Here is a 17,391-nt window from a genome sequence, read left to right on the forward strand (position 1 = left end):
AGAAAAATATGTCAGTTTTGTGGCTACCAGAGGTGGAAGGTGGGGAGAGGGAATTGGAGGAATGTGGCCAAAAGTTACACACTTCCAATTATAAAATAAATAAGTACTAGGGATGTAATGTATAACATGATGACTAGAGTTAATAGTGCTGTATGATATATAGGAAAGTTGTTAAGAGAGTAGAGTTCTCATTACAAGGAGAAATTTTTTCTTTTCTTTTTATTGTATCTATATGAGATAATGGATGTTAACCTAACCTATTGTGGCAATCATTCCACAATATATGTAAATCAAACCATCACGCTGTATGCCTTAAATTTATGCAGTGCTGTATGTCAGTTATTTTTCAACAAAATTGGAAAAAAATAACCATTGAGCATCTACAATGAGCCACACACTGTGCTAGGAGCTTAGAGGTCAGTTCAGTGGAAGAGAGAGACAGGTATGTTAAGAAATAATTACACTGCTGTGATAGATCTAGAAAAGAAGCAGGTACAAGGTACAAAGGACACACAGAAGTGAAAGTGATTCACTGTGGTAGGGAGAGGGTGGGCAGTCAACGGCACACAGGGGATGTTTGAGCAAAGATCTGAAGGTTGAGTAGGAGTTTCAGGCCAACACAAAAGGAAAGGGCATTCCTAGCGGTGAGAATAACTTGTGTCAAGGCTTGGAACAGCATTGTGCCTTTAGCCATTGCTGAGCACAGAGTGCAAGGGATGAGGGTTTGGATCAAGAAGAAATGAGGAGAGTTAAGCAAGGCTAAGATAAGGAAAGGCCTTGAATGCTGCACTAAGTTGCTTAGAATTCATCCTATAGGTTAGAGTCAGGCAGAGTGTAGGTGGTTCATGAGAGGATCTTATGTTGTTGAGAGACTTGACATTAAATAACACTGACCTGCAGTGAGAAAGTTAATCCCTTTTCAATTAGCATTTAATCCTTCTGTTAAATCAAGGTGAAAGCCTCAGTTTGGTGTCAGTATGTCTTCAACACTTCTCAAACACCTGGAAACTTTCCATTTTAAAAAAGGGCTCAGGCAAGAGTACCTAGTTAGAATTATTTTGTTTTCATTGTGTACTTATTTTTACAGTTAATTTCTATTTGTGGCAATGAGGTACTTGTTTTTCATTAATGTCATGATGGAAGGATTTTTAAAAATAAATTTATTTAAGTAAAGTAGTAAGTTAATTTTCAAAATTAATAGCAATGTGTGATGTCGAGATATGGCAAAAATTATGAAGGCAATACATGAATGCCTGACTTGGAAACCAATACCATTGTCTTTAGGGAGGAGTGGAGGAGCTAATTAAGCAGGCTAGTGAGCTTTTTCACTTTTTGACAGAAGCTTGGAGTATCTAACAGAGGAGTCAAGAAGGGAGGCAGAGAAGTCAGTTAGGAGGTCACTAAAATGCTGTGGGCAGAGATGGTGTGGCCATGGTGAAGCCTGTTGGTTTATGCCTAGTGTTACTTTGCACGAAGGGGATCCTAAGAGTTCTCCTGGCCTGGACTGCTAAATCCTAGTGGTTATGAAAGATGGAGATGCCAAGATCTTTAAGTGGTTGCTGCCCAGCAAGTGTTAAAGGAAGACTTGGAATGAAGGTTAGACTAGGATTTGATTATTTTCCAGAATCCCAATCCATTATGGAGTATTACTTAGACACTAATGCAATCTTAAATCTTAACTAATGTACTTTTATGGCTATAAGAAGGCAATCTTAGGTTTAATATTTGATTTCCAAAGTGTCTCTCATTCTGTTCTGAGTCCTGGCTGTGGTCCTCCTATCCTGCCAGCTCCTCAAAATCCTTTCCTCTCCCTCAGGCCTAAGATGGGCAGCTGACCATGGGGACATTTAGGACAAGCACCTTTTTTAGTCCCTATTTGGGAAGTGTGAAGCCCTGCTCTCCTTCCTTCCCTTTCCAACTGCTGCTGACCATTTAGGAGTTGCAGTATGACCACTCTGGTTCAACGCAGGAGGAGAGAACAAGGGTGGGCTGTCCTACTGCCAAACTAGTACTGAGGAAGATGCGTCCTGGCTTTCCAAATCTGGAACTGGGAATGTTTTCCTGAAGAAAAAGATGTTTCAATAAAAATGCTTCTCATCTGTTTTTTAATTTGAATTTATGAAGAGTTTTTATGAATAGTAAACTTACTGAAATCCACATCAATTCTTTAAAATAGCATAGGCACTTGACAAATACCTGTTTAATGAGCAATTATTTATAATTTATAGTGGAGAAAAATGAGGCTCAGAGAGGCTTCTCGAGTCTATACAGATGATTATGGAGCCGTAACTCGAAGCCAGTTCTGCTGGCTCTCCTCCTTGCTCCACAGCACCTTGGTCTCAAACAGAAAGAGCCTGTTACAGATAGTGTTCAGTGTCTAAAGAACTATTAACACCAGAGTTCTGCTATATTATAGGTCAAACAAGCTTTTATGGCCTGGCCTGAGGTCTTAAGAGCCACAGATAACATTGTTTCAAAGGAAAAATCAATTTTGAATTGGAACTTAATTCATCTGTAAATCAAGACAACTTGGGTCTGTCTGTCTTTCTATATAGATCTATAATAGAGAAATGCTTTTAAATATGATTTGCATTTATTGATTTTTTTTAAAAACCTCACACACACACATTTCTATTCCTAGAGATCTTATTTTTTCTAGGCACCTGTATCTCAACAGAATGTCATGAATTGGAAAGAGTTATTCGCACGTTTGTGGACAGGCTTAAGGACTACGTTCTGTAAATTTGCTGATGGTTATTGACTTGATTACTTCTCTGGCTTGTGGGAGGCATGTCAGAATCTTAGGAGTGGGGCACGGAAGGCTTTTTTGAACTATATGCACAAAACCTGGAGAATCTGATACATTCTGTTAAGGGCAGTTTACCTTGCTCCAATTTTGTGACTTAGTGAACCATTGTTATTAAGGTGTGTGTTTCCTCCCTTGGGAGTGTTGGGACATGGAAAAAAGAATGATAATATTTCCATAGTAAAATAACTTTTGAGCAGTGGAGTGGCATGAAGCCAAGTGCTTCATAAGTGTTTGTTGAATGAAAAAAATGAAAGAATGAATAAATGAATGAAAGCTGCTTTGCTTTAGGAAGATTTATCTAGCAGCATGATGTAGAGTGCTTTGGAGGAAAGCAACTAGAGATATATAGGCCATTCAAGAGTATGGGTGGGAGGAACTAATGTCTTTTGAAAATAGGAAGGAAGGATAGAGGTAGGAGAAATATACTGAGGAGGCAACAGAACCTGGTGAGAAGAAAAGGCAAAAGTCAAAAATGTTCTGAGAAATCTGTTATAGGTGAGAGGGGACACCATCTTAGGATATCTTTAAATATTTTGAGTCTAAGTGAGAAAGAGCGATGTAACTGGAGATTCAGTTAGAAATTCCTGGTGCAGCCACATGCAAAGAGCCAAATTCAGGAGTCTAACCCTTGGGAAATACCCATATGTAGGCAGGTACTGGGTCTGGTTATCGCCTCTGTATTCCTTCCTTGATATTGTGCCCACCAGCCAATCTTGTAATCCACGGTACTAAGGATAGTTCATTTATTCATTGATTCAACAAATTTTATTCCTATGCTCATTCCTATCTCAGGGCCTATACATTTTCGTTCTCTTTGTCGGTAATGCTTCTCCCTCAGAAATTTGCATGGTTCCCTCCTTACTTCATTCTCTGCTCAAATGTCACCTCCTCAGACAGGTCTTAGTGACTAACCATAGTCATTCTCTAATCTTTGAGCCTGCTTTATTTTTCTCCATTGCATTTGCCTCTACTTAATAATGCCATATGATATATTACTTTGTTTGCATGTCTTATTGTCTACCTCCCCCTCTAGAATGTAAGTTCTTTGAGAGCAGGAGCTTTGCTATTTTATTTATTGCTGTATTCTAAGGTTTATATTAAGCACTTAACTCAGGAATCTGGCCATTGCTCATTGGATTAAGGGAGGGCCTATAATTTTGGGTGGAGAGGGAACAAATCTATGTGGGTTGAGCCAATCAGATGTCTGGAGAATCTGAACTAAGAGATACAAGGAACATAGTCAGATGATTTGGTTAGAGTTGTAAAGTCATATAGAGTTCAGGCTCTGTCCTGTCATGATAAATCAGAACCATGCACATATAGAAGTTATAGCAGACAGAGGAAGAAGCAGGTATCGAGAGAGGAGGATGGAGCATATGTGAATTGAGAAGCCAAGAGAAGAGCTTTTGAGCCCCAGAAGAAAGGAAAAAGAGAGTAGCTGCCCTAACACTTTCCAGTGGTGCAGCCCAGCTGGGCCTCAAGCAATTCCTCTCCTTGTCATTTTCCTATAGTTTGTTAGGGCCAATCCCTTGTTTTCCAGCTCGGTGAAGTGAATTTCTGTTCCTTGCAATTGCATGCCCTTAGACAGAGATAGAAGTATCCAACAGAACTTTCTGTAAAGAGGAATATGTTCTAGATCTGTGCTGTCAAATACGGTAGACACTAATCACATGTAGCAGCACTTAAAATGGGGTTAAAGTGCCTGAAAAACTGAATTTTTAACCTTATATCATTTTAATGAGTTTAAATATAAGTATTCATATATGGCTATTAGTGATCATATTGGACAGCACAGCACTGTGATTATTACTACACGGGTCAAAGACGCATAATCAGTAAAAGACAATGAAAGAGCCAACAAAAAGGAAAACCCTGATACTGTCATAGAACTCAAGTAGAGAGTGTCCCACAGCACCAAAAATTACAAGAATGCTAAGGAGGATGAGTCTGGTAAAGTCCCATTAATAGCAGTGTTACTGATTTTTTCATTGGGAAAACCTGGATTCAAACAACAGGGGTTAAACAAATCATGAGAAAAGTCCATTCAAAGGCAAAGTATCTAGTCATTAAAATAACGGAAAAATATTAGTGACACGGGAAGATATTTAAAATATATGGGGAAATTTTAAAAATTCATAAAATAGCATGGTCCCAATTTTATAGCACATACATATGTCTCGATCTCTAGGTTGTGAGTTTATGGGTAATTTTCATTTTATTCTTTGGCACTTTACTGATTTGCAGAATTCCCCACAAAGAACATAAATTTTTTATAATCAGAAATAAAGGAACAAATTATATGCTTAACACAATAAAATGGCTGCATCTTTTCATATTGCATTATAAACCCAATTGATAGTAAATACAGCTACTAAAATACTTAAGAACTCTACATTTCTAAAGTTAGTAAAAGTCATTCACGTTTTCCTCCCAACCCATCTAGATACATTGAGATATCTTACATAATGATTTATAACTGCGATTACAGATATGGTAGTAGAACAGCAGAAACTGTTGGATCTTCTTGGAAGGCAGAAGAAGGTCTTTTCTTCAATGGGTTAACCTAGATTTCCCATGGTCAAAAGATCAAGAGATGGACTAAAACCTGCGTGGAGTCCTTTTCCTGTCTTGTGAGATTGGATTCCTAGGACGCTTTAACTTAAAGCTATATTTGAGAGACCACTAGATGGCTCTCTGTGCATACGACCAGGCACGTTGGATTAATCCTTCATTTTCAGGTACACACTGAAGCATTTCCTTGTGTGTATAACATAGTGTGTGATATGATGCAAATTAATTCCTTGCATGGCACCAAAGCAATAACAGTTCTCTATCTGTGCCTACTAAATTCGCAAGATACAGAAGCAAATTCTTTGTTTAATGGAATCCCTGTTTAAGTACCCCATTTGGGACTGAACAAATAGAACTTCACAACTGAGCCAGATTGTGATTCTATTAGATAAAGACATGCTGAGAGTCTAACTTTGTTTATGGAAATAAACATTTTTTATTTTTAATCTGGAGAGTATTAACCCAACTTTTGTTTGGCTTTGAGTTGAGGCTTTCAATACAAAAGACACCAATAGATTGTATACAGGTTGTGTAGCCATCAAAGCGCTTGATCCTGAAAGTTCAGCCAATAACCACCCCTTGCTGAGAGGATGGTAACAACAACCCAGTTCTGAGTCATTCCTAAGAATGCTACTGGAAGACACAGACCGAGCTATTGTTTGGAACTCCGCAGACTCAGCCACTTGCAGAGTGAGGAAAATATAAAGTTAGGCTGAAAATACAAAGGAAAATATCACCTTTTAATACAGAAATACCATCAACTCAGAGTGCCGAAGATTCAAAAAGCCATGTCGACTCGGAGTTTTCAGAAAATTAAAAAAATAAGATTTTCTTTGACAACCAATGTCCAGCTGGAGTGACAGTACGACTTTCTTTAGTTGTACCCAACTGTTTCTAAAATTTTTAAACCATTAGCCTTGAGCGAATAAAGTACATCAAAATGTTACTCTAGGACACCCAGGGGGAAGGAGTGCACATGCGTTGCTTTTATAATCAGAAAAGCAATATGCATTTAAAAAGTCCCTCCTAGTTGTATGCATCAAACAGCTTTGATATAGTCAGCATTCCGTAAAACACAGAGCTTGCCTTATGGGTCTCCTTTTCCTATAAGTATATAATAGCGCTGTTGTCCCTAAACTTTGAGCTAATGTACGCCACAAATTAGTTCCATTAGCACAGATAAAGCCTGTATGAAAAGGGGGAAACTTCTGAACTTTCAATCCATGTCAAGTTAGGCTCTGCCCTTTCTAACAACCCCCACTCTTCTTCTCCCCCGGGGAAGCTTAAACCATCAACTGGGTCAAGATTCTTTTGTTCCTGGGAGCTGTCTATGAGATATTAGGCTAGTAGATAAGGCAAGACCTGTGAATTCCTAATTCCGACTAAGAGAAATAGAACATTATTTTTTACCTCCGACGTAACCGCTCCAAGGATCCAATCATTCAGATCCCAAAGGAGCAACTAACTGAAATTAGACTTCAGAGTTTACTTCATTGCTGATCAACTTCACAAACATCTAACCTGAGGGTTCACTTCAGTGAACTGCAACTCTAAGTGGGGTTTCAAAACAGCAGATGCCTGTTTTTCTTAGGGTTGGTCCTCTGGAACTGAGTGTTCTCAGCCTAAATATCATAGGCATACTGAAAATGCACATGGAAGTACTCTGGAGAGCAAGCTAGAAGATTTGAGTTCTTATTCTGATTATTTTAGTTTTTATTAATCTTGCCATGTCAACACTCTGTGTTAAAAGAATGATCATTTTTTTTTTTTTAAAGATTTTATTTTTTTCCTTTTTCTCCCCAAAGCCCTCCGGTACATAGTTGTATATTCTTCGTTGTGGGTCCTTCTAGTTGTGGCATGTGGGACGCTGCCTCAGCGTGGTCTGATGAGCAGTGCCATGTCCGCGCCCAGGATTCGAACCAACGAAACACTGGGCCGCCTGCAGCGGAGCGCGCGAACTTAACCACTCGGCCACGGGGCCAGCCCCTAAAAGAATGATTATTATAATAAGAACACACAGTTCTTTAGGTCGTGTGCTTATAACTGCACACATGATGTCATCCTCACCACAACTTTGTGAGACAGCCATATTTGATGGATCAAGAAACTGAGGTATGGAGACATCAGGCACGTTTCCCAAGGTAAGAGGCCTAGAAAGGTGTGAGTGAAGACAAACTAAGTCTGCGCATCTCAAAACCTATTCTCTTAACTACCTTATATTTCTTCCAGCTATATGTTATTATTGCCTCATTTGCAAAACAAAATACTATTTGTCCTGCTCACCTCACAAAGTAATTGTGAGGATAAAATGAAAAGAAAATAGCTGTGAAAAGACTTTGATAAATTTAAACATACTTTGCGATTTATTTTTTCCTGAAATCTATACGTTCATATGGAAATATTGAAAGTGCCTATAGCGAAAAGTGAAGGTAACTTATCTTTTTTGTCTTATTATTTTTAATCCTGTAGGTAGTACACACTTATTTTTAGAAAAATAGAGGCATAAATAAGGAAAAATGCGGACTTCTACCATCTAGTTGGAATCACATTTAACATTTTTATAAATAAAATTCTAGACTTTATATTTTACAGGTCACAATTTACATACACTGCATAATTTTTTTCTCTCTGTGACAATGAATATATTTTCATTTTGAATGGGTATCTAGTATTCCATTGTAAAGATATATCATCATTCATTTAATTCAGTCCCAACTTTTGAATATTCACTGTGAAATAAACTTTTAACAATCAAACCTGGAAGTAGATATCTCTCTCTTTTATCCTTTTTTTCTGAGATAATTCAAAAGTAGTGATGGATCCGCTCTGTTTTTGGATTGTAGGTGACAAGTACACTAAATTCAGAAAAGAGCTATTAATCTTTTTTCTTCTTAGTGACTTCTTACTTCCCACAATGCATAGTTCTTTCAAGTACTCTATATGTTGTCTATACATTGTTGTCTATCTCACAGAACTGTTAGGAAGATTCTATGAGCACATTTGTGAAGAAGAAAAGCTTAAATGCTACAAAAATATACATGATTTTTTCCTAAATCTATGTCTCAAATGAATAACAATGTGGCATAATTCAGCCTGACTGAAAAACAAAGTCAGCCAGCCCTGGTAGTCTAGTGGTTAAGATTTGTCACTCTCACCACCACAGCCCGGGTCCATTTCTGGTCAGGGAACCTCATCACCCATCTGTGGGTTGTCATACTGTGGCAGCTGTGTGCTGCTGTGATGCTGAAAGCTATGCCACTGCTATTTTCAAATACCAGCAGGGTCACCCATGGTGGGCAGGTTTCAGCAGAGCTTCCAGACTAAGACAAAGAAGGACCTGGCCACCCACTTCCAAAACCATTAGCTATGAAAATTCAGTGAATAGCAGTGAAGCATCGCCTGATACAGCACAGGAAGGTGAAAGGATGGCGCTAAAAGACTGAGCAGGGTTCAGCTCTGCTGTAGACAGGGTCACTAGGAGCGGGAATTGACTCACTGGCACTAAGAACAAAAAGGAGTCATCCTGCTTAATCCTTTACCGCTTGAACCCTTGAAGGCTTATCTCCACCAGTAGACCATCCCTAGTCAGCCAGATACTAGCCTTTCAGTGTCAGGGTTTACTCCAGCTGCCACAATACCAGCCCAGCTCAGTATGATCAATTTGCTCCCTCAATGCAGGAGCTCAAACACAGACTTCCCTGAAAGCTTCTGAATCATACACATTCAGGAGGCGATCTGAGAATCTTGCTGAGGTGTTAGGTTGTGGGAAGGGATGAGAGAGGTGACAGACAGCTGGCTCTATGCTCATCTTTTTCCCATTGCTCTTTTCTCCCCCCGTCTCATAAATGAAAGATCTGAGAAGGACAAACGAGTGGCTTAAAGATTTCCATTAATTTGTTATTCATGCATTCACTCAAAAAGCAATGCGGCAGATGCTGAGATGGTCTTTCTTCCTTCTTGCCTAGTTTATAGATTTGGCATGACATTTCTGGTGCTGTACAATTCCTCTACTCTTCTGTGTAAGTAGATAGGAGTAACTAGAGTAGGCAAGAGAAAAGACAATGAGATTCTCATCTCAACATTTGGTGGTGCCACTAAAATGAACAATAACTTGCTATTAGAGCCCTACATAGCTGTCTAGGGCAGTGGTACTCAAAGTAGCTGGTTTGCAAACTGTTATTGGCCCATGATGAGATAAAGAGCTTGTGCTACTTAGGAACCTAGTTCCTTTTTTTTTGGCTAAACGCACTTACTTCTTTTTCTTTTAAGAGAAAGAAAATGAAGAAGTGGGTAGAAAGCAAGGTGGAGGATGAAGACATGTTATATTGTGAATCACATCCCATTTTGATTAGTAACTACTAATGGAGAATTAGAACTTGTATGTTTCTTATCAGATCATAACCAATACCTCTCTACTAGTTACTTGGCTATCACTATAAATTTCTCCAAAGTACTTCACTTTCTTATTTGACTTATAAAACAACTCTGTCAGATTAGTAAGGTATCTTCTTTTGACTATTAAGCATAGGTGTCCAGAGATAGAGGCACTTGCCCAAGATTATATGGCCAATAAGAGGCAGAGGTGGGCTGAGTGTCTTTTCACTACTATTTAACACACTTTCCATTATATTTTGCTCTTTCAACCATGATTGGAATTTGACTGGAGGAATTCATGAAATAAAATCTAAAGGCACAAAACCCATAGTGCCTTCTGCAACTCCAAAAGATAAAGCATTAAGGAATTAGACATTGAAATTGGTCTTCAGATGATTCAGATACTTCAGTTGATTCAATCATAAGTGAACTCCAAAAAGTAATAGCCAAAGAAGATCAAGACCAAATATTCTCTATGACTATACTGTGGCAAGCAAAAAGAAAAGTGGGCGAGATGGATTAATTGCCTAATGAATGGTGTCTGCTAGTCTCTTCTGCTCTATTTATCTAGAGAAATAAGTAAGTATTGTAAAAAATATTCCAAAATTAAAAATAAAAACTTCCAAATGAATCTCAGGTCTCTGTTCTTCAAGAGTAAACTGTAAAAGATCACTGCTAAGGAAAGTTTTGCATCACTTGACATTTAATTTGAAATTGTTTATCTTCAAGTCAGTAACAATTGGGTGCTACTATCAGAAATTCATCACGAATTGCAGAAGAATATACTTTCGCAAGAGGAGACAGAGCAGTGTTTTCCATGAAGCAAGTCAAGGAAAACCAACAACGTTGAGAGTAGATGTTTTAAAAATAAGCATCTTTTAGAGGCTGGCCTGGTGGCTCAGCGGTTAAAGTCACACGTTCCGCTTCGGCGGCCCAGGGTTCGCTGGTTTGGATCCTGGGTGCGAACCTATGCACCACTTGGCAAGCCATACTGTGGCAGGCATCCCACATATAAAGTAGAGGAAGATGGGCACAGATGTTAGCTCAGGGCCAGTCTTCCTCAGCAAAAAAGAGGAGGATTGGTGGCAGGGCTAATCTTCCTCATAAATAAATAAACAAACAAATAAAGAAATAAATGCCCTTTCCTTGTCCCCTCAAGAGGCACATACCTAAGTTATGTAGTGGTAGTATGTATCATTGTTCTGTCACCTGTTCCACACAAAAGTGGCATTGTGCTAGCTAAATTCTAATAAATAGGCTTCAGTAGTTAGGCCTGTATTATCAGAGAAAATGGATCATCTGAAACACTTATATTTCCATGGGAATAAACATATATTAATTAGTTAGCATATATGGCTCACAAGACGGGCAAAGTGTGGTTGGTACACTCAACAAGAGTTGAAAATAGTAGTACAGTCATTATAACTGCGTTGGTTTGGATCCAAGCCAATTATATTACTCCATTAACTCTGTCTAATGGAACCAATATGGAATTAACATGAGATACACATTTTAGCAGCAGGTAAATTTCAAGGAGTTAACTTTGGAGAAACTATACAAAACCCCTAGAAGAAAAAGGGGTTTGGAGAGGGAAGAGAAAGAACAACTGTTGGAACTTAATGGAACTTAAATGTAAATATAACTGGATCCATATGCAGCATCATTATTTGAGGGTGTGGGGATAGAATTTAGAACTAAGAAATGATCATTTTATTAAAATGAGTTAGCTGAAAGTGGAGGTTTGAGTATGGTAGTAAAGTCAGAATTTTTTTGGATGAAAACATGCTTTGATCCTATCCTATGTGTAATGTTGTATTAAGTTTTTATTATGTGGTGATAATACACACATGGTTTCCAAAAGTGAGTAGTTAACTATCTTACTTTTAACGGATTTCCCTGCTTAAAGGAAGTTGATTCCTTTCAAGCTGATGATCTGATGCTTTTATGTTTTGAATAAACAGTATATTGGAATAAAACTATATGCTTCTCTCAGGGGTTTGATCATTTCAGTGGTATCTCTTCCCATTAGAAGTTGTGGCAGGAATACTGTCAAAATCATTACTTATTAATTAAAGGCTTCATATGAAAGAAATCAGCAGCCCAAAAGAAAGTGAGAGGAAACACAGTTGCTGCTCCTTCTCTAAAAGCAATTTTGATTTGCCTGAATAAGAGACACTATTTTATTTTGCTTGCTTGTGTGGACAAGTCCACTTTCTTCTAGAAGCCCTTATTCAGGCACTGGCACAATCAGTGTATTAGGTCACTGGGCAGTAGACTCCAATGAGGACAGTGGCTAAATTTGATTTAATATGTAAAATGACTTTGACATTCTTTTATATTTAGAAAGTTTTTTAAAAATCACATCAGTGTATTAGAGAAAGGTCTACTTTTCAGGAGAAGCAAGGAAAAGATTAGTTATTATTTTTGCTGAAAGCAGATTAGGGTCATCTTCTAAAATTACATATTACAGTGACTTGGCATTGAGCTGGACATTCTTAATATAGAACATTATGGGATGACATACTAAAAGTAAGACAAGTTAGATAAGTTTGAATTTAAAATACAAAGAAATATGAAAGGAAATGTCCTCAGTTGGGCAAACTAGGTCTGAGTTAATATAATAATGTCTCCCTTTCAATATGTGGGCCGTGAAAGTAACAGTGACAACAGTGATTGAAAATACATTTCTGAATTGAAACACAGAAGTAAATGTGCTTGGCAGAGTACTTATTTTATTGTCAGCTTGTAAGTTTGTCCCTGGAGGACTTTCTTCCCCCAGTAGTCCTAAACCTTTGAAGTTGACTGATTCTAGAAGCTGCTTCACAGTTTCTCTGGTCCCCTTGTTGTAATGTAGTGTTTACTGCACAAATCCATCATGGAACACAGACAATTTCCCTTCTAACTAAGGAACACTAATTTGGGAGAAAATTCTTGCTATTTAAGACTCTTGCCAAACAATCTACAAATGGAAAGGAGTCTGGAGACTGTGAACACTATTGGCAACTTATGAAGTATTAGGTAATAAAGAAGCAATGATGAGAAGCAAGTGATGCTGACTCTTGCATTTCATTAGATCTGATTCTGCATATATATTAATAATGATGCACCCTATGGATGCAATTTCATGTTTATAGCACTTTGGTCATTGGCAGCATTGTGCACCTGTGTTTTCCATGCCTTCCCATCTGCTGCCTACAGTGATTCAGGTGACGGAAATATTTTAGATAAAAGTTAATTAGGTTGCACTCTGCAGATCAAATCTGTGTATTTCAGCATTAAATAGTAATTTTCTGGGCAAGTGCTGAAAGTATCTTGTGCCTGCCCTTCCTAAGATTAAAAATGTAAGATTCACTTTTTTAGAAAAAGAAATCTTTAGTATTCTCTTGATATTTTATGCATAGATTTTATCAAAGTTTTCACCTGTATTTATCCTCACTCATTTTAGTTTTTACCTCTGTATCTATATCAAAAGTGGAGGAAAAGTGATGAGAAATACTTTTTCCAGCTAAAAGGATAGAGTGAAAATGATACAGAGTTAGTAATTCTCCAGTATCTGGACTCTTTTACCAGTACACTTACAAACGTTGATCAAGCTCCAGAATTTTCCTCTCTCTCAATCTTTAAAATGGGGCCAATACCAATTACCTATTTGTTTCATAAATACTGGTGCAAGTCTTAATGAAGCTTGATATTTTGATTAAAATAATGCACAAAATGCAGAAAACTGCTATTACTGAAAGGACCCCACCCTCTCCTTAAATGTTTATCTCATCATTATTATAAACAGTTAAGTTCACAAATAGCTTCTTTTATTGAAAATACATTTAATTTTCTTAACCCATAGGAAACTAAATCATTAGATCTTCTTCCTTTACTCCTAGATAATTGGAGCAGAAGTGGGCTGAACACAGCAACTGCAAACTGCCAGTCTCTGAGCCCACATCACATAGAAGGAAGGTAGGGACAAAGAAACCAGCCCAAATGAGTCTTCTCCTCCATTTTTATGCTATCAGCTAATGTCTTTAATACATTCCAAATCTAGGACTAATTAGCCACTGTTCTTTACCTATTTTTTCTGTACTAGTTGCAGATTTCCTATTTACTCAAAGGATTTAGAGAGATGTGTTTTCTTCCTTTGCCTTCCTTCTCCATCGCCTAAAGCTCAGGCACACCTTCTAAAGAAGTCAGAGAGCAGATGCTGCTCTTCCTGCCACATGCTCTCAGAGTTCCTCACGGGAGTGAAAGACTAGCAGAGTCAGCCATCCCCATCCCCCGCTCTAGTTATCAGAACCTCGATCGCTCTCCACGGTCCTGAACTTCGACTTCTACTTCTGTCGGGCACCCGCTAGGTTTCTTCCAGCTGATCAAAACGTGAAGATTTTTTCGCTTATTCTGCCCACTTCCTTGCTTCCATCTGCTACCTCTCTCTCTCATTTTATTTTCATCTGCGCTTAAAATGTTTTATTTTACTTCTACTGAGGCCCTTCTACCTACCACCTACAGAAAAGGTCCAATCCTTAAACAACGTCAAAGTTGTAAAGCCCTAAGTCCCTCCGGACTTCATCCGCCCCCCTTCTCTCCCCACACTAAGGTCCGGCCCCCAGTAGCGCCCAGCTCCACTCCACGCGCCAGCCTCCTCTCACCTGACTCTCCCGCGGAAACTCGTGGCGCACGATGCTGATCACTGGGATGTGCAGGACGGAGCTGACCAAGTCGAGCTCCATCATCTCGCCCTGGCTCTGGGGGAAGGCAAGCAGCGCCGATACCCCTTGCACCACCACGGTGTGGCACACGCTCTGCAGAAAGGAGAAAGGGTCACTACTCCACGGCGAGCTAGGGGAGGAGAAGGGCAAGAGCGGCAGATCGCCTAGGCCCGCCTCGATGGCCATCACTACTTCCAAAGACAGGTTGTAGGGCAGTAGCCCTTCCATGCGGTTCAGGTTGTCCACGGCGAAGAGTAGGGCATCCCGAGGCCACAGGGTCTCGGCCCCGGTATCCTCCCCGGGCTTCCGGGCGCCCAGCGGCCCCCGGCCATGCAGGGCGCTCCCCAACCAGCGTCCTCCTGGCGAGGGCGCCGGGGGCCGCCAAGTCCCTGGCGAGGGCTCATCCCGCTGGGCGCCTGTCCGGCTGCCGTCCCGAGGGCGGCTGGCCACGCGGGGGGCCGTGGTCCAGGGCTGCAAGTGCACCGCGCCCACCCTCACCGCGTGCCCGATGCGCTTGAGGATCTGGCAGGGCTGCGGGTGCGAGGAGGAGCCGGGCACCCCGGCTAGCACCAGTGCGCAGGGCGGCGGCAGCAGCAGACAGACCCTGCTCAGCAGCCACCACAAACTCAGTCTCCTCATTACTGAGACCCGCAGGGAGAAAGCGCGCCCCCTCCTGCGCCCGGCTTGCCCCCTGCAGCCGCCGCCTAAGGTCTCCGCCCCCAGGTCCCGCGCGCCGCTCACTCCACGCGGTGAAGCGGTCCCAGGAGCTGGAGCGGTCTCCAGGCCATCCAAGTTGGAGCCTAGCGTGCTCTCGGCAGTCTCAGATCCCACTCCCAGGCCCCTCCGCCTCGCATCCTCTGCCCGCCCGGTCCCTGCGCGGAGCCAGGCAGGCGGGCGGGCCGGCGCCTGTCACCTGCGGCTGGGGCGCCTGTTCCCTGCCCGCCCCATCTGCAGGGCGGCTCGGGCACTGCGTCCCGCCCCGTGGGGAGGCTGGGCTGAGAAGCAGCCGGAGTTCCTACGGTGACCGAGGAGGCAGCGCGCGCACTTGGATTATTTTCTCTTCCTTTTCCTTCCAGGAGAAACCCACTTATTTCCTTGGGGTCGCCCAGGAGAAGGGGTTCACGCCCGGGGCGCGGAAAAGATGCCAGATACTCCTTGCTCCACCGTCGGCTACCTTCTCGCAGGCTTCCCCAGAGCTGGTTTCATTTTTCTTCCCTCATTACTTCCTCTGTTCCTTTCTTTCCTCCTCTTTCCGCCGGGTCGCCGCCGCCGCTTGCTTCCTCAGAGGAGCGACGCGACTGGCCAGCAAAGGGTGGTTCCGCTCGGAGCGCAAAGTTCTCCCAGCCCCAGCCGGCGCCTCCCTGTTGCTGAGCCCTGGCGCCAGCCTGTCGCTTGGCTGCGCTAAACGCCCACTGATGGTGAGATTCCCGGGTGGCGCTCCCCGCGCCCCTGCAAAGTCCTCTCCCCTCAAAGGCTAGGAGTCGTAGTTTGCGATTTTCCCTGCCACCTAAGAGGGCGAGGACTCCGATTCCCGGAGAATTCAGAATTTGGAGTTGCGCCTGAGGAATCTGAAATCCACTGGTTCACTGGGATAGGTTCAAAGAGGCTGTGACTTTAAGGCGCTTCTCTTCGATGTGTCGCTTTAACGGTTTTTCCGGCTAAGAGTATTAAAGCCAGCATCATTTACACATTTAATCTCCTCAGCTTCCTTCTCTCTGGCACGTGGGCCTTTGCAATTTTTGAGGATTCCTATGTTTTTAGGTTCTCAGAATTAAAACAGTGAATTTGAAGCAATTATTTCATCAAGAAATTAAAGAGAGTCAAAATACTTTTAGAGTCTCAAATACAGTCAACAGCAGTTCCTAGTTTAGACCAAGAGTCCTCCAGATCACTGTTTCTAGTAAATTCTTCCATTTGTGTGGTAAGACAGTGGTATCAGTGGGTTACGATTCGATCTTTTCCTTCATGATCTGAATAATCTGGAGTTAGAAGGAAAGGAGAGGGTTAAGGGCAGGTGTATGGTTTCCACACATACAGTAGATTTATTTTTATTTTCTGCCACTGTATCATTTAGGAGAGCAGGAGAGGTATCCGTGAGGCAGAGCAAGGACTGGGGGTCAGCAATTCTGAATTTCAACACCACTTCAAGAGAACCATGACCTTGGCAATTTAGTTCACCTGACCTTGCCCTGCTGTTTAGATCTGCTAAATTGTTATGCAAATACAACTAGCTTTTAGCTCTGGAGAGTTGTTTTGATTCATGAGCTAAAGTTTCCATCACGCTTTAAATCCTTGGGATGAAGATGCTGTGTTAAGTAAAATTCCCGAGAAGGTTGCAAAGTGAATGCTGTTTTCCTCAGCACTAGCCTTTAAAGGCATCTCAGAGCAAAACTTACCTGACATTCAAAATAGCTCTTGCAAGCCTGGGGGGCCAGAGAAGAAAAGGCTCCCATGAAGGAAAAGTTAAAATCATAGAAAAGGCTGAACCAGAAGGGAAAGTGTTGCTCGTGAAGCCCTAGAAAACATCCCATGCATGGATGCTGGAAATTTCCTCTTGCTCCAGATGATTCCACTGATTGGGATATGAATAAGGAAAGTATAGAATTTCATGGTCCTTGCATTGCAGGAAGACTGAGAGTCCGTTAATTGTGTAGCAAGGAGGTGTGGTTGTCTGTGTATGACTATGTGTGAATCGAGGCGTACAACATTCCAGATTATGACCGTGCCCTAGAGTGATTATCTTAGCTCTTGGCATTACATATGTGTTCAAATCAGGTTTCCAGGAAAATAGGTGGTGATGAAGAATAGATCTAATCGTTAATAGCATCCTAGAGTCACTGTGTGTCCTTTGGGCCTCTCACAAGTCCATGAGCATCTTGAGGGAATGGCTGAACTGGTTATTGATAGAAGAGAGGATGATTCCCACGGTTCTGA

The 17,391-nt window shown here is 41.2% G+C and overlaps 1 protein-coding gene across 2 annotated transcripts in view; it reads right to left on the reverse strand.

Moving 5' to 3' along the window:
* The window catches only part of GRIN3A (glutamate ionotropic receptor NMDA type subunit 3A), a 150,195-nt gene extending 134,150 nt beyond the window's left edge, over positions 1-16,045 (reverse strand). For both annotated transcript variants that reach the window (XR_011432420.1, XM_023629774.2), the window contains exon 1: positions 14,398-16,045. Coding sequence is in view for 1 of the 2 variants with exons in the window: in XM_023629774.2 (XP_023485542.1) it covers positions 14,398-15,096 (699 nt within the window). In the remaining variant the exon portion in view is untranslated. The remainder of the gene's footprint in view (positions 1-14,397) is intronic.
* Positions 16,046-17,391: the final 1,346 nt, after the last annotated feature.

The sequence above is a fragment of the Equus caballus genome, chromosome 25 (assembly GCF_041296265.1).
Source record: "Equus caballus isolate H_3958 breed thoroughbred chromosome 25, TB-T2T, whole genome shotgun sequence".
NCBI classification, from domain to species: Eukaryota; Metazoa; Chordata; class Mammalia; order Perissodactyla; family Equidae; genus Equus; species Equus caballus.